The following is an 18,187-nucleotide window of genomic DNA, read 5'->3' as shown; positions in this document are numbered from 1 at the left end:
CATCCAAAGGTGGAAGAGTATCAATTGAGTCAATACCAATGTTTACCGCCGATGCTAATTTTTGCCAGTCAATGTTCTTCGTGAGATCGAAAGGAACATTAACTGGCTCGGATTGTTGATAGCCACTCTTAATTGTGGTGACTATCGGCGTATGGTCACTACCATGGGGATCTTTGAATTACCTTCCACGTGCAATCTAATGATAGTGAATTTGAACATAAAGACAGATCAATACGGCTTTGTTGACCATTTGGTCCTATTCGAGTTACTTCACCAGTGTTCAAAATATTCAAATTGAAATCGTCACACAAATCATAGAAAATAGGCGCTCTATAATCGTCATACGTTTCGCCCCATCCAATACCATGTGCGTTCATATCACCCAATCTAAATACTGGAAAAGATAGAGAGGAGACTGCGCTCCAAAAATGTCGACGATTAATAGAGGCATTTGGAGGAATTTACACTGAAGCTATGCAAAGATCTTTATTCTTCACATTTACTTGGCATGCGACGATTTCTAAGCCGGGAACAGTCGGAATGGGAATTCTGTAGAAGGAGTAGCATTTTTTGATCCCCAAAAGAACGCCACCATAATGATCATCCCGATCTTGGCGAATAATATTAAAATCGTGCACGAACGGTGGCTGAAATAGCAGTCGATGCAGTGGCTGTGGCGGATGTGTCTTGCGACTTAACCATTTCCGCATACGACTGCTTGGAGCGCTGTACCAACGAGCGCTTCACTTTTTTGGGTGTGCTTTTGTACATCAGGCATTCCTGCAAACCATGGGAGGATTCAAACCACAATAAGCACATTTTGTTGCCTGTTGCTGGCAGGACTCCTCCCGATGCCTTTCAGAATATTTGCCACAACGTGGTTTGTTGTCTAAAACTCGGCAGTGTGACCAAGTTGTTTGCAATTGGTACAATTAAATACCCTTGGCACAAAAAGACGCACCGGAAATAGCATGTTTTCAATATCAACATATTTTGTGAGCATCGAACCGGCGATCGTCATTCGAATCGAACCTGACTTGGAATATACCTTCTTTCCATCTACCGTGGCTGCTGAATGCAATTCCTTGCATTCCAGAATATCCACGGTATCCACGGGTATCCACTCCATTGCATTCTTTAGGCGGCCTTTTCCCGCAAGTACATTCATGCAAGTCAGGCTCGCTGCGTTGATCACACCTTCAATTTCGACCTCCCGCGAGGGGACATAAACCAAATATTCAACATTGTACGCCCTGTCGCCAGCAATTTCATTCGCCACCTGATATGTAGGTGCGGTGATGCGTAGTTTGTTCCTGTTGATTTGATTAAAATCAAACGACGCGTCAAATCTCATTTAATGCCGAGAAAATCTGGGCTTTTTTACTTTCTGCCGAAAGTAAACAACCCAAGCCCAAGCGAAGCCGCATGGTACAATCGAGTGCGCCCTCCATCTTTAGCAGGCACATTACCTTCCACAGTCTCCGCCTCCATTCTCACCCCGCAAGGTGGAAGGATAATTTTGCTTATACTAACTTAAAACTAATAGCAAATTAGAAAAAACTTTAAAAATTAATTTGATTAATTCTAAGCAGTCCCACTCTGTATTAAACAGAAGGAAAACAATAAAAGTTTTGCCACTTATCTGCCCCTGCTGCTGTAGGTAGCAGCAGTAACAATAGCCTGCTTCACTGGCGTCGGCAGAAGCAGCTACTTCACTCGCCGACAGTGATCGCCTTGGATCCGTAGGTAGGAGCGCACCACACAATAGCCTTTTCACTACTGAACACAATCCGCGATGAGACACAGCACACACGTCTGGCTCGTTCGAACTATCGGCACGGAATGAAAATGCAAAAATACAATCTTGGTAAAGATAAAAAAGAATCGCCCTAATGATACTTCGGCCTAATGTCCGTTCGGCCTGATGACCACTCGACCTAATGGCCTTCAGCATAATGGCTCAGCATCAGTGTTACTAATGCATGGGATGCAATTACGGAGTTTTTTCCACGATACGACATTTTGCGGAATGTACTGTCCTTCTTATAGAAAGTTTTTCAACTGAGGCGGGAATTGAACCCACACTCCACAGCAGAATGTATTTGAATATCTGTCGTCACACTATTATTCTCAATCATAATATTTATTACAAAAATCTTCCTAACTGTCGAGCACGCTCAAAGTTGTGCTTCGTATATCATCAGTAAAAACATCGCAGAGTGAACGAGCCTGCATTAGCGATTCGGGATCACGCGCTTGTTGAAGAGTTAATTGTTCTTATTCATTTTGGCCGGAGAGTGGGAATAATTTCTTTACTAATTAACATACTTTCTCGATGTAGGGCAGATGCCCAGATGGCATACATGTTGTAAACAAGTTTATATTGGTTATATATAGGGGTGGTGGAAATTCGCGGCAAAATTTTTAAAATTTCGCGGACAGCCAATTTAGAAAATCTGAAAATTCGCGGCAATTTCGCGGTAAATCATATTTCGGTACAAAAAATAAAAAAGACAATGTAGGTTCCATATTTATTTAAATTGTTGCGTTTATTAATTTCAAATATTTTTTTTTAAATATTTCTTTGCATTACTGGTCAAAAGCCAATTTTTTCCCGTTAACTTTTGGCGCTGGGAAGTGTTGATTAAATTGTACTGGCAGACACTACGTTCAGCATCTACCGAGTTTCCAGGAATAGACAGATATTTCACCGCTATTTTGAAGTGCTGAGGAAAACGGAAAGAGGCTGAATGAGAAAAAATAGATTTGAAACATGCCTCGAGACGATCAACGTTGGGACCTTTTTTCTCCAAACTTCGCCGATTCATCCCATAATGTGAGTATTGGAGGCAGTGACGGGAAATGTCAAAAAAATGTCGTGGGATTGCAATCACTAATTAACTAATAACTTTTTTCAGAAGTTATTAACAATTCGAATTTTTTTTAACATTCAATGTTTAAAAGATCCTAGAACTTTGTCGAACAGATCATTGTTCTAAATACGAAGGTTAATCATGAGAGCGAAATTTAAAAAATGTCATGGAATGTCATGACGACATTAATTCGGCTCTCATGCCGCCAATATCAAATTTAAAGAAATGACCTAATAGAAAAAGTTCTAGGGTCTTTTGAGGGCTACATGTATATATAATAAACATAATTGTAAATAATGTGTGGAAAAAATTATTAGCAAATTAGTCCCATGACATCGAAATGACATTCCGGTTACTGATTGGAGGTCATGTGAATTCGGTAGTAGCCCTTTGAGAATCTCTAACTTTCCTAAAGAATCCATATTTTTTTAAAGTCTCTAGCTATTTTTACAATTTGAAAGAAAAACAAAATTGTTCTGCAGTTTACTTTTGGCTCAAAATTCGACCAGTTTCGGACTCTGCACTTAAAAAAAACTCGAGTCGTCAAAAAATGCGTTGATTGTCGAGTTGGTATTGACTAGGTCAAGAAATCTACTGAGGCAATAGAATGGAATTAAATTATTGACGGGAAAGGTTAATTTCGCGGTTTTTCGCGAAAATGTTTAAATTTCGCGTCTAACATCAAATTTCGCGAATTTCGCGGCTTCCGCGAAATCGCGAATTTTCACCACCCCTAGTCATATACAAACAAATTCAACCGTCTAAGACGAGTTAAGAAACCTCCATTTAATTCCACCAATTATTTCGATTTCTTTGCAAATACGTATTTCGACCACAACTGTGTGGTCGTCTTCAGTGTCTTGTACTTGACTCGTCGTCGTACCATGTGCTTTCGTATTATCATAAAGCCAACTAACACGTCTTGATCTGTCGCCGCCGCGATAGCAGATGTGGTATTTGTAAAAAGTTTGTTTGTTTGTTTGTTTGTTTGTTTTTATTAACGACATTTCACACTGCTGGAGTGCATTCATGTCGAATCTAAAAAATTCCCCCCTTCCCGATATAATTTTCGTACAATACCTACATTTCATTTTTTCTTCGACCTAGTGTTATACACTTTCCATCCTGGATCCGAAAGATTCTCTTTGGTGTACTGCAGATCGTCCAGGCAGCAGTCATCGCCACACGATCTCTTCCGATCTTGTTCGCATCTAGCCTCATTCGAATTCGATTCATTTGTCCCAGTCGACAACCGCCTCTTTGTTGTTGTTCCAGGGTGTGGGTCGATGTGTGCGACATCATCATCATCATTAGAATCGTTGTCGCTTGAGTTGGGATCTGCCGCATGCGGGGTAGCTTCAGCTGTATCGTTGCAATTTTTGTCCACGTCTTTTCTCTGTCGTTCGGCGGTGTTTGAAACTGTTCGTTTTTCTTGCTGAGTCTCAGATCCTCCGCTCGGTGTCACTTGTTTGTTTTGGCCTCGGAAAGTTACGAGTGTAGATTCGTTTTCTATTACTATACGCGATGGTATTTGTACCTCCATCCTCATTCGTATCACTCTGACACCGTTTGGTATACCAGGGAAGAAGTTCTTCCATACTTCATTTTGAATGGAGATCACTTTTCCATATTGCTCCATATGTTGGGTGATGGTTGTGTTAGACATACATGGTGGCAGGTCATGAAGCCTTACGGTGGTGGTGGGGCCATCTACATACACAGGGATAGAATATTTCACACCCTGGCATCGGAATGTGTGTCGGAGATGATGCTCTTTTTGCAGCCGTAATGCCAAGCCTGCATCGTTCAACTCGATGAGTACACAGTTTCTCAAGTTGTGCAGTTGAATATTTCTGACATCCACCATCTTGAGCTTAAGATCAACCTCGATGACTTCTTTCACTTGCTCTAGCGTAGGTCGATTCGGAAGAACACCGAAATCGACGACTAGTGTGTTTCGCCTGTTCGATGACATTTTGCGACGAATGCAAAATTGTTCCGCGACAGGATCCACAAAAAATGCTATTAACCGTAAAACGTATGCGAGCTTATCCGAAAACACGACTATCGCGCACGAGAAGCGGTTGCCAACTGATTTGTAAAACGTGTTCGCGATGTTATTCACCACTCTGAATTCATGTTCTCCGATTTTGGGCCAGCGTGATTCCTGAATTGCTGCCTTATTTATATATTTTTCGGTCTAAGGCCGGAGTGGCTTGTGCAGTGCAAGTCGCCAGCCACGTAGTCTGTGAAGGATCCGCAAATCGTTTTCCGTCTTTATTCTAAACCTTAAATCAATCATATTAGTTAGGCTCATTTAAAATTTTACACAATCATACTTATCTCAACTTAGTCTAATCCTGTATAAAGGTCCCCCAAACACAACAGATTCGCAGTTATCAAGCGTCGACGACAGCTGCTTCGCGTTTTAGGAGAAACCTTTAAAGTTCCTTCAAATACACGCGACGCGATTCTGTCGCTTGGCGACTGCGATTGTGGCGCATGGAAACGTAAAAGGAGCATCGCCTGCAGCGACCCAACAATAGGATCGCGGTGACTAGTCGCCTTCGAGGCGATGAAATAGCTTAGGTTTGGGGGAGCCTTCAACCTGTTCGTCGATAAGATGAAGACGCATGGTGAAGCATCTTTTCATTTGATAGTGAATTTCTTGAAGTTTTTAAGAATTTCTTAAAATCCGCAAGGATTCTTAAACGTTCATGAGGTTTTTCCAAAATCTATTGAAAGGGTTTATAATGATCGCCTTAAGTTTGAAATGATTTATGCAAACTCTTTGGTACATAAATAACTCTGTGGTTCGTTAGAAAACTATAATAATTCATAGACAAATAAGTTTGCTTCAACAACCCTTCCCTCCTCCTAGGACTAATAATTCCGGAATCAAACTGAAGTTCATGGACGCGCGTTTCAGAAAGAAAATCAAGATGCGATAACAAGTCAATTAATTGCTTCACGTGCAGTACTACTCAGGTAACACCACTATTTTTTTCGTTCTTGTATAACAAAATTGTATTGGATGGTTTCACGTTCACTGTAAAACGAACTGTTCATAAGAACAACATAGAGTCCATATAACGATTGAAATTATTTTGATTTAATTTCGTTCACTGTCTTCTCACTAGGTATATAGACGGAGATCTCCCTGTGTCGGATATTATTTTAAGGTTGTTTTATATTTACAGAACATTTCAAGAAGTTGGAAATATGCAATGTTGTGCTTTTTAGACTTAAATAGCAATACGTGCGAAAAGCGCGCCTTATAAACCATGCGTCTCCATTAGCGGGCGTTTGAAATTTAATGCCCAATTAGATGGAGTCTCATGCTGTTTCGTAAATTATTTACTATTCGAATCTCCCAATGGAGCAGTCTAGTGCCTAAATCCTTACACACAAGTCTCTATATAACGGTTAGAGGCGAGAAAATAAAATTTCTTTCGATGCTATGACCACACACACACGGTCTTGCTTGCTTCGACGGAAAGACTTTCCAGGACTAACGAGCCAAAGGATTCATGCGAGTAGCATATTTCCTTGGAGTGGCGTCAGTCGACAAAACTGTTATGCCCTTACCTCTCTGTCTTATTTTATACCACGAGCCGATAGCAATCAGCAACGTACGGATATCGTGAAGAAAATGAGAATTTATGCTCATGTCGGGTTATTCGAGCAGCAGCCTACCCACCAGGGAGGCCTGAATAAACCTTTCTGATGTAATCTCACATTATACGTTCCAAGCGCAGACAATAGACTTTGATTGCGGGTGTGTCAGTCTGTTATCGTGGTTGTCTATATGAATTTTAATAATGTACACACAGCAGATAGGAGATTTACGATTCAACGAGATGATTGAACTGGGGGGTACTGAAGAGCAATCATCTTGTAGCTCCAATACTCATCCTGTCAAATCTTAGTTGAACGCATGTTAGCAAAGCGAACCGTAGAAATAAGTGCTTTATTAGTTGGTATGGAACATTTCCCCTACTTTTTCATTTCATGATATTATTCCATAATTCTTCAGATGGTTTGATTATTTCAGAGATATCGTATTAGTCGTGCTGATGAATGCGTCTTAATTTTTTTTTTGTCGGTTGCAGGGAACCCGCAATTGATAACTGTGCGAGTGCTAACAAGAAAACTGATCCAAGAAAAATGAGACACTAACGATTAACAAAGAATATTTGTAATACAATGGATATCTTTAACGATTATATGAAGTACACATAGAAGAAAAACGTGATATTTGTTGATGTATATTAAAGGGGTTCCTCTGAGCTATATCAGTTTTTAATCCAGTTTGGGCTTCTTACAACTACGTTATTATATGAGACTATAAAAGGACACATGAGATAGAATAGGGCATAATAAGGAAAGACGATGACTGGTCTAGGAATAGTTGATAACACTCATAACTACAGTTTTAACGACCACAGCTATAATTAAATTAATGCTTATGATCGTTAGGCTAAATTATTTTTCCCAGCCACGGTTACCCCCAACTATTGTTGGACCAACCCTTCAGCAGGGGGGCAAATTGTGCTAGGGTGTTCCAACTAAACTCGAATGGCTGTTAAGTTGGTGGCCATCAATGGGCTCCCAGCCAAAGTCCCCAGCAACGGCGGCTACGATGGCAGCGATAAAGACGAATGTGGCTGGCGGCAAAGGCATTTTCCTCCGCACGGCAAACCAACGCCAAAGTGTCAACAGTTGATTTATGCTTTTGGTGGCTTTGTGTTGGGAAGTTTGGAGTATACTCTGAGAAGAAGGAAATAGGAGGCAAATCGCACAGTGATATTTGCACAGAAGCATGCGACTGACGCTGTTGAAGCGGATGCTTTGCTTACCACGAAGGGTCATCATTATTCTTTCGATAGGAAAATAAAATTTCGGAACTGAAGTAAACTTTTCAACTACTCAATGGGGCGTTCCAAAAAGGTTAGTATTACTCTTTGTACTCGAAGGAAAATGAATATGTGGAAATGAGATTTTCAACAATCTGATGGAATCTAGCCCTCGCTCTGGTTTAAGGCGAGTAGACAGACCCATAAAAGGGATATTGCATTTCCATAGTCGACCCCACTTGATTTTTATGTTTTATTATTTCAGAGTGTTTTTCTTCCCTATTATGAACCAACAAGTGGACTTAAAATATAAATTAAAAGCATGTAATTTAAATCCAATTCAAACCCATTAAAATTTGCTGATTAATATTTGTTTCAGCAGTAAACTACATTATCATGACGAAAAATGGTCGACTTGATGAAATAGTTAGCCCAATACTATATCCATTGTCTTCCAACAAAAAAATAGGAAATAATTTATAAACATGACACCGATGAAGCACTTCGTTAGTGCTCCACCGATACGACAATGCCTTGTGCTGTCTTCAATTTCGCTATCAATCAATCAATTTAAATTGGCAAAACACGCGATCTGGTTATGTTACTATTTTCGCTTGGTTCAATGTGATGTTGTCCTAACAATACACCACTGCCATTCTTCTCATGATTGTCCCATGTCATTCTTCGGTAATGCCTGTTGAGCTATACTGACAGTCAGCAATAAAATTTATTGAATAACTTGATGCATCAACTAGAATAGATTATTGGAATGCCAAGCTTGGAGGTGGAGCACTATCATTTGGAAAATGCACGACACTCAGTTCTATGAGTCTAGTCGTCGATGGCACAGTTATGTGACAAACGGAAGAATAGATATGCAGATAGGGTATTCGAACTTCGAACTGTGTGTACACTTGATGTCAAAGTTGATACATCTGGTTTTCGCTGGTAATATTGTATATTACGTTTCATATCTTGATACTCTACATAGCTAGATAATAATCAAGTGAGTACAGTTATACTGCTAATGTAGCTTGAACTAGTACAGTCAACTTTCCACATCTCGGCATTGAAAGGACCATCGAGATAAGAAGATGTCGGGGAACGGAAGAAACATTGAAATGCGTATTAACTAAAAAAAATCTTAATGCTATGTAAAACAACAACAAAACAAAATTCATTTCTTGTTTAGGGTGTGTTTGTTTTGCTCAAAGATGGCTTAGTTGTCTAGAAATCAAAAATGGATGTGGATTGAAGTGACCGAGAAAACCATCAACATAAACAGTGATATCTTGATATGAGATACGCTTAATAAGGTTTGAAAATTTCTAACGATTTCCCAGAGCGATGATTATTTTTCTAACTATTAATTAACTATTTGCTATAAGCTGACTCGACGTCCTACATATGGCCCACGTAGTGTCTTTTCAACGCCGCGACGATACATAGCTGAGTTATTTTCACGCTGCGTGCACTTGGCACTGAAAAGACGTTACGTGTCTATTGGATCATAATACGCGAGATTACGTGCTGTGAGCTGCCCATGCAGACAAATTTTAATTATTTTACATTTTCACATTTTTTAACATTTTTTTAAGTTTTTCACATTTTCCTCAATCTTACTCGTGCTTTTCATATGAAAAAAATATTTCATGTATTTATTTAGTTCACATCTAAACAGATAACACTGAATCAACAGTTTGACGGCACAATACACGGTTCGAGGCCGCATCTCTCCATCCTCGAATGCTCCCCACACTCGCCAAGTCGTTTTGCACTTGGTCTACCCACCTCGCTAGCTGCGCTCCACACCGTCTCGTACCTGCCGGATCGGAACCGACTAACATTGTTATCAGCTGTTAGCAAGGATCCAAAGTATTTAGACGAATTCCCCGATCACTTCGAAGGTATCCCCGCGTATCGTAACACTGCTTCCCAGGAGGGCCCTGTCGCGCTCGGTTCCGCCCACAAGCATGTACTTTGTCTTTGACGCATTCACCATCAGTCCAACTTTTGTTGCTTCACGTTTCAGGCGGGTGTACAGCTCTGCCACCTTTGCAAATGTTCGACCGACAATGTCCATGTCATCCGCGAAACAAATAAATTGACTGGATCTGTTGAAAATCGTACCGCGGCTGTTACACCCGGCTCTCCGCATGACCGCAATGTTGAACAACAGACACGAAAGTCTATCATATTGTCTTAGTCCCCGGCGAGATTCGGACGAACTGGAGAGTTCGCCCGAAATCTTCACACAGTTTTGCACACCATAACCCTTTTTTTATCAGTCTAGTAAGCTTCCCAGGGAATCTGTTCTCGTCCATAATTTTCCATAGCTCTACGCGGTCTATATTGTGGTATGCGGCCTTGAAATCAATGAACAGATGGTGCGTTGGGACCTAGTATTCACGGCACGGCCGTACAGTAAAGATCTGGTCCGTTGTCGAGCGGCCGTCAACGAAGCCGGCTTGATAACTTCCCACGAACTCATTCACTAATGGTGACAGACGTCGGAAGATGATCTTTGTAGGCTCACACTTCACACTCCAGTACTTACTTAATGACAGGCCCCCGACTCAGCGACACCCTCATAAGTACCACGGAGTTTGATATTGGGGAAGGCGTTCGTTGGGTCAGGATTTGCCTGTAGCTGACAATGTGACCAAGGTAGATCTGACACCGTCACACACCACGCAAAGGTGTCTACCCAGCGTTACGGAGATGCATCGTAACAGATTCAGTGTTTTATTTTCCATCTCCATGTTGCCTTTCAACCTTCTTCCCAGCACCAATACGTCTTTTACCTCAACGGGAAACGTCATTGTCAAATGTCACAAGGTTTCCAAGATTAACAAATTCTTCAATAACTCAAACACATCCCCCTCAAGTAACAGGCACCTCAACTACTAGCACTTCTTCTGTCTCTAACCATCACCATGTAATTTGTCTTAGTAGGATTGACAGTTAAGCCTCCCTCTTCAGTGGAACAAAATCCTCCACTACTCCCCTGCGACCGATTCCAATGAGGTCAATGACGTCTGCAAAGCCCAGAAGCATATGCATACGTGATGAAAGTGCCGTTCCAGATCTCCTAATCGCGCCCTCCAGTGCAATGTTGAACAGTAAATTCGAATTGCTTCACCCTGATTTAAACCTTAAATACAAACGAGGGACAGTTCAAGATTCAGGATTCCAAATTTTAGAACACATTCTAATTAATTCAAGAAAACATCTTTTTTGAACTATACCCGATTAGAAGGTCATATCAAAATTATATCAACATATGTTATTATGTTATACTAAATTTTTATTACAAAATTTGTTAGAAACATAGTGTAAGATGTTGTTTAAATATCTAAATTTTGTATAAAAAATACACTATTTGAAACAAAAATCATTTTATCATAAAAATAACATATTTTGTTAGAAATTTATAACAGAATCAGATATGCTATATTTACTGTGCAGTTGGAATTTTTTACAGGTCGTGATAGGTCTCCAGATTGTGATCAACAATCAGATTTTTTTGTTTTTGTCTCAACAATAATATTTTTCAAGAAAATGAAACTAAAAAAATACAAATTTAGCTAATTATATCAGCGTTGTGATATATATGGCTGGGAGGTTTTGCTGCATCTATTTTAATTGCATACTGTTCGGCAATTCGGTGTTAAGTATTGTTACAACATTTGAAAGATAATGGCTACTAAGAACAAAATTTTATCAAAATAAGTTATTATTATTATTATTCAGACTAAGGCCGAAGTGGCCTGTGCGGTGTATAAGAGTCTTCTCCATTCGGCTCGGTCCATGGCTACACGTCGCCAACCACGCAGTCTACGGAGGGTCCGCAAGTCATCTTCCACCTGATCGATCCACCTTGCCCGCTGCGCACCTCGCCTTCTTGTGCCCGTCGGATCGTTGTCGGGAACCATTTTCACCGGGTTACTGTCCGACATTCTGGCTACGTGCCCGGCCCATCGCAGTCGTCCGATTTTTGCGGTGTGAACGGTGGATGGTTCTCCCAACAGCTGATGCAATTCGTGGTTCATTCGCCTCCTCCACGTACCGTCCGCCATCTGCACCCCACCATAGATGGTACGCAGCACTTTCCTTTCGAAAACTCAAGTGCGCGTTGGTCCTCCACGAGCATCGTCCAGGTCTCGTGTCCGTAGAGGACTACCGGTCTAATTAGCGTTTTGTAGATTGTCAGTTTGGTACGGCGGCGAACTCTATTCGATCGGAGCGTCTTGCGGAGTCCAAAGTACGTACGATTTCCAGCCATTATGCGTCTCCGAATTTCTCTGCTGGTGTCATTTTCGGCAGTCACCAGTGAGCCCAAGTACACAAATTCTTCTACCACCTCGATTTCGTCACCACCGATGCCAACTCGCGGTGGGTGGCTCACATTGTCTTCTCTTGAACCTCTTCCTATCATGTACTTCGTCTTCGACGTATTGATGACTAGTCCGATCCGCTTGGCTTCCCTCTTCAGTCTGATGTAGGCTTCCTCCATCTTCTCAAAGTTACGTGCCATAATATCTATGTCGTCGGCGAAACCAAATAGCTGGACGGACTTATTGAAAATTGTACCACTCGTGTTAATCCCTGCTCTTCGTATTACCCCTTCCAAAGCGATGTTGAATAGCAAACACGAAAGACCATCACCTTGCCGTAACCCTCTGCGGGTTTCGGAAGGAACTCGAGAATGCCCCTGAAACTCGAACTACGCACATCACCCGATCCATCGTCGCTTTGATCAACCGTGTCAGTTTATCCGGAAAACCGTGTTCGTGCATTAGCTGCCATAGCTGGTCCCGATCGATTGTATCATATGCGGCTTTGAAGTCGATGAATAGATGATGTGTGGGCACGTTGTATTCGCGGCATTTCTGCAGTACTTGGCGAATGGCGAACACCTGGTGGTGGAGCGTTCGCCTATAAAACCCGCCTGGTATTGCCCCACGAACTCTCTTGCAGTTGGTGCTAGTCGACGGCATAAAATTTGGGAGAGTACCTTGTAAGCGGCGTTCAGCAATGTGATTGCGCGGTAGTTGCTACAATCCAGCTTATCGCCCTTTTGTAGATGGGACACACGACACCTTCCATCCACTCCTGCGACAAAACTTCCTCCTCCCAAATCTTGGTAATGACCCAGTGCAGCGCTCTAGCCAGTGCCTCACCACCGTGTTTAAATAGCTCTCCTGGTGGTTGGTCACCCCCAGGGGCTTTGTTGTTCTTCAGCCGGCCAATCTCCTCCTGGATTTCTTGGAGATCCGGAGCCGGTAGAATTATGTCCTGCGCGCGTTCTCCCAGGTCCATCACCATACCGCCATCTTCGTCTGCCACATCGCCATTCAGGTGTTCTTCATAGTGCTGCCGCCACCTTTGGATCACCTCACGCTCGTTCGTGAGAAGGTTCCCGTTTATGTCCTTACACATATCAGGCTGTGGCACGTGGCCCTTACGTGAACGGTTTAACTTCTCATAGAACTTTCGTGTGTTATTAGCGCGGTACAGTTGCTCCGTTTCTTCACGGTCTCGATCTTCCTGCTGGCGCTTTTTCCTCCGGAAAATCGAGTTTTGTCTGTTCCGCGCCTGTTTATATCGTGCCTCGTTCGCCCTCGTGCGGTGTTGCAGCAATCTCGCCCATGCTGCATTCTTCTCTTCCACTAACTGCTCACATTCGCCGTCATACCAGTCGTTTCTCTGATCCGGGGAACCGTGCCAAGTGCAGCGGTTGCGGTGCTACCAATGGCGGATCGAATATCTCTCCAGCCATCTTCAAGAGACGCTGCGCCTAGCTGCTCTTCCGTTGGAAGTGCCACTTCCAGCTGCTGCGCGTATTCTTGGGCTAGTCTACCGTCTTGTAGCCGCCCAATGTTAAGCCGCGGCGTCCGACTTCGACGCGTGTTGTGAACCGTCGAGAGTTTTGAGCGCAGGCATACTGCAACGAGGTAGTGGTCGGATTCAATATTCGCACTGCGGTAAGTGCGGACGTTCGTGATGTCGGAGAAGAATTTACCGTCGATTAGAACGTGGTCGATTTGGTTTTCCGTTTCTTGGTTAGGTGATCTCCATGTGGCCTTGTGGATATTTTTGCGGGGAAAAAAGGTGCTTCGGACTACCATTCCGCGGGAGGCTGTGAAGTTTATGCATCGTTGGCCGTTGTCATTCGATACGGTGTGCAGACTATCCGGTCCGATGACCGGTCTATACATTTCCTCCCTTCCTACCTGTGCGTTCATGTCACCGATGACGATTTTAACGTCCCGCAGTGGGCATCCATCGTATGTCTGCTCCAGCTGTACGTAGAACGCTTCTTTCTCGTCGTCGGGTCTCCCTTCGTGTGGGCAGTGCACGTTGATGATGCTATAGTTGAAGAAACGGCCTTTAATCCTCAGCTTGCACATCCTTGCGTTGATTGGCTGCCACCCAATCACGCGTTGGCGCATCTTACCCAGCACTATGAAGCCGGTTCCCAGCTCGTTGGTGGTGCCACAGCTTTGGTAGAAGGTAGCCGCTCGATGCCCGCTTTTCCACACTTTCTGTCCTGTCCAGCAAATCTCCTGCAGCGCCACGACGTCGAAGTTGCGGGGATGTAATTCATCGTAGATTATCCTGTCGCAACCTGCGAAACCTAGCGACTTGCAGTTCCATGTTCCAAGCTTCCAATCGTGATCCTGTATTCGTCGCCTAGGTCTTTGCCGATTATATCGAGTCGCATTATCTCTTATATTGTTCGTAATGATTGGTTTTCTAGGCGGCTCATTGGGCCTGCGCAAACCTCCTGTCTCGTCGGAGGGCCGTCGTGTCAGGGCTGTTTAGCGTCCCACCTAACACCAGGACTTGGGCTCGTAATAGATTCAGTGTTTTATTTTCCATCTGCATGTTGCCTTTCAACCTTCTTCCCAGCAGCAATACGGCTTTTTCCTCAACGGGAAACGTCATTGTCAAATGTCACAAGGTTTCCAAGATTAACAAATTCTTCAATAACTCAAACACATTCCCCTCAAGTAACAGGCACCTCAACTACTAGTACTTCTTCTGTCTCTAACCATCACCATGTACTTTGTCTTAGTAGGATTGACAGTTAAGCCTCCCTCTTCAGTGGAACAAAAGCCACCACTGCTCCCCTGCGACCGATTCCAATGAGGTCGATGACATCTGCAAAGCCCAGAAGCATATGCGACCGTGTGATGTTAGTGCCGTTCCTGATCTCATAATCGCGCCCTCTAGTGCAATGTTGAACAGTAAATTCGAATTGCTTCACCCTGATTTAAACCTTAAATACAAACGAGGGACAGTTCAAGATTCAGGATTCAAAATTTTTGAACACATTCTAATTAATTCAAGAAAACATCTTTTTTGGACTACCCGATTAGAAGGTCATATCAAAATTAAATCAATATATGTTATTATCTTATACTAAATTTTTATTACGAAATTTGTTAGAAACATCTAAAAACATCTAAACATCTAAAAATATCTAAATTTTGTATAAAAAGGAGGCTTTGCTGCATCTATTTTAATTGCATACTGTTAGGCAATTCGGTGTTAAGTATTGTTACAACATTTGAAAGATAATGGCTACTAAGAATAAAATTTTATCAAAATAAGTTATTATTATTATTTATTCAGACTAAGGCCGAAGTGGCCTGTGCGGTGTATAAGAGTCTTCTCCATTCGGCTCGGTCCATGGCTACACGTCGCCAACCACGCAGTCTACGGAGGGTCCGCAAGTCATCTTCCACCTGATCGATCCACCTTGCCCGCTGCGCACCTCGCCTTCTTGTGCCCGTCGGATCGTTGTCGAGAACCATTTTCACCGGGTTACTGTTCGACATTCTGGCTACGTGCCAGGCCCACCGCAGTCGTCCGATTTTCGTGGTGTGAACGATGGATGGTTCTCCCAGCAGCTCATGCAACTCGTGGTTCATTCGCCTCCTCCACGTACCGTCCGCCATCTGCACCCAAATAAGTTATAAATATCATAATATGTTAAAATTGTGTTCAGTTTTTGTTATGCCCTTCAAGTCAGGTAACATATTGATAACAGCTCTTTAAGCTTAATTTGAACTGGTTCGCATGCATTAAAATAATGAAATAATGATCCTACCATTTTTGACATAGGACTACGTCTGTGTTTTCTATATTGGGGTATACTTTACGATTGCGAAAATCTGGGACCGTCACGAAAATATGATAGATTTTAACTTTAATATCTTAGCCGATCAAGGATGAGTCAACGCTTCTTTGTATTTATAAGAAAATACTGACTTTAACTTATTATTATCGATAATTATAATTGATAAAAAGTTTAGCAATAGGTAAACCAACCAATCACGTACATGCATCACAAGCACAGACATCAAAATCAAGCAACTTGCGGGTTTGGATCTAATCCTCGGTTCGAACAAGATTTCACGCAGAGGGGACGCATCCAAAGCGATCGCAGTGGAGCGGACACAGCATCACGGAGGCGCTGGTAACATTTTCAACGGATATCCATCGCATTGATGGTTGGTCCTCGGTATGTTGCTGCAGATCATTCAACCTCAACAAAACAGCATTTTATATGAAGAAAGGGTTGACTACAAAAATAGCGTTGTTGCGATCTCGCGCCGCCGCCAGTGGCGATGCTGAAAATGTATTACAAATTGTGGTGTCAGTTAGTTGTTGGAAATAGAGATGTGCGCCGGTCAAAAAATCGTCGGCGTCAGCGTTTGTCAGAATTTTGGTCGGCGGCGGCGGTGGCGTTTTCGGCGTCACGCCGAGTGCCATTTTAGCCGGCGGCGTGAATCGGCGTGAAGATTTTTTACGTTTGTTTTTTGAAGACCTTTTTCTGCATTTTTTCAGGATGTTTTCAAGACTTCATAGGAAGAATCTTTTGAATTTCGATATTCATTTGAAATTTTTTTTCGGCAACTACTGTGAAGTTTTATGAACTCTTTGGAATGAATCGCTTGCTTTGAGCGTGCTTACAGCAGCACACTAGGAGTTAACTTTCTGAAGTCAGTATGGCGAAAGGCATCTAAGGTCCAATTTCTCAAAATTAAGCACCTTAATCGAAAAAATATTTGGTAGGCTTAGTAGCGGACACCATCCTTTATAACCGATGCCAAATAGTTTTTCATGAAAAGTTCCTAATTTTGGAAAAACCCGCGATAGATGTCTTTCGCCATAAAAATGTTTGGTGGTTAACTGCAGGCTATTTTGCGCATATACTATTATAGCGCCTGGATGTGACAGCGGCGGGTAGAAAATCAGCCACTGCCAATAATTCATTTCCAAGGAAGCACTTTGGAATTTCTAAGGAAAATTGTTTCAAATATCCACAAGAAAATGTTTGGAAATCCACTGAAAGTTCCTGAGTATTCTGCGAATTTCACGCAGAAAATTCTTCAAGTTTTCCGCGGCAGATTGTTCAAAATATGGACATCAACATAAAAATTGGATTTCAATAGCAAATTGTAAAAAAAAATCCTAGGAAATTCATTGGAGTTTGAATGTGATTCTTTAAATTTTCTATGGAAAATTATTTGGAATTTTCACGGTAAATTTTACAAAATTTTAACCAAAATGATTCAGAACCCAACTGGATTTTTTTTTAATCTGGGAAACCGTTCGGTATTTCAACAAAAAATCGGATTTTTGAAGGAATTTCTCTGGATTTCTACAGGGAATTCTTTGTATTGTGCATATGAAATTCTTTGGAAATTCAATGGAAAATTCTTAATAAAGAGGAAGGCTCATTTGTCCGAAAATCAGAAAGCCATTTGGCCGAATAATACGTTAAGTTGAAAATCATCAAGCCGAATTGTATTTGGCCGAAATGAAGGTTTGGGTGAAACAGTTATACAACAGTTTGGCCAAAAATTTCATTTGGCCAAAGCAACGTACGGCTGAGAATTTGGCCGAAAAAGCACTTGATCGCGCAGCGGATAGGACCCTAAAAATACGTTGTGTGTTAGTCAGGTAAAATAAAAGACGACCGTTTTTGGACCATCCAGCCATGGTGGAGGAGATATGACTACTATTTATTTATTCCACAGTATTTTACATTCAATCATCTTTTATATGTAGTGGTCGTTATAAACCAGGGTGATTACAGCTATTTATGCCCAAACATACCGCCCGCCAAAACCAACGGTTTTCAATTGATTGGAAAACAAACATACACACTAAGGCGGCTGGGCAATGATTATCACAGAAACGAGAATTAAAACTATTGTGAACTCGATGCTTTGTTGTTTTTTCGCAATATGTGGATAGTAGCGTTGCAAATGTGGTCATCAAAAAATTCTCAATCGCACTCGCCTTCCGATGAAAGTATGCTTCTTGATTAGAACTGTCTGTAGTCCACACTGGATCGAGAACGCACCTATACTTTGCTGCCAGGTGGCTACCTAGCGGGCCACACCACCGTAGCTTGGAGGGATAAGAATTTGACACAAT

At 42.1% G+C, this 18,187-nt stretch overlaps 2 protein-coding genes across 9 annotated transcripts in view; one reads left to right on the top strand and one right to left on the bottom strand.

Moving 5' to 3' along the window:
- LOC134212133 (cGMP-dependent 3',5'-cyclic phosphodiesterase-like) overlaps nucleotides 1-18,187 on the top strand; it is a 208,371-nt gene that overhangs the window by 154,114 nt on the left and 36,070 nt on the right. The gene's annotated exons all lie outside the window — the stretch shown is intronic.
- On the bottom strand, nucleotides 3,961-4,848 carry LOC134215968 (uncharacterized). Its single transcript, XM_062695023.1, has one exon. The coding sequence runs from the start codon at nucleotides 4,846-4,848 to the stop codon at nucleotides 3,961-3,963; it is 888 nt and encodes a 295-aa protein (XP_062551007.1).

The sequence above is a fragment of the Armigeres subalbatus genome, chromosome 2 (assembly GCF_024139115.2).
Source record: "Armigeres subalbatus isolate Guangzhou_Male chromosome 2, GZ_Asu_2, whole genome shotgun sequence".
Taxonomy (NCBI): domain Eukaryota; kingdom Metazoa; phylum Arthropoda; class Insecta; order Diptera; family Culicidae; genus Armigeres; species Armigeres subalbatus.
Note: the sequence above shows the minus strand (reverse complement) of the source record. Positions and strands in the feature narration are given on the sequence as shown.

What these genes read in the sequence shown, in the direction of transcription:
- LOC134215968 (XM_062695023.1), bottom strand. Translation starts at nt 4,848, where the DNA reads ATGTCATCGAACAGGCGAAACACACTAGTCGTCGATTTCGGTGTTCTT.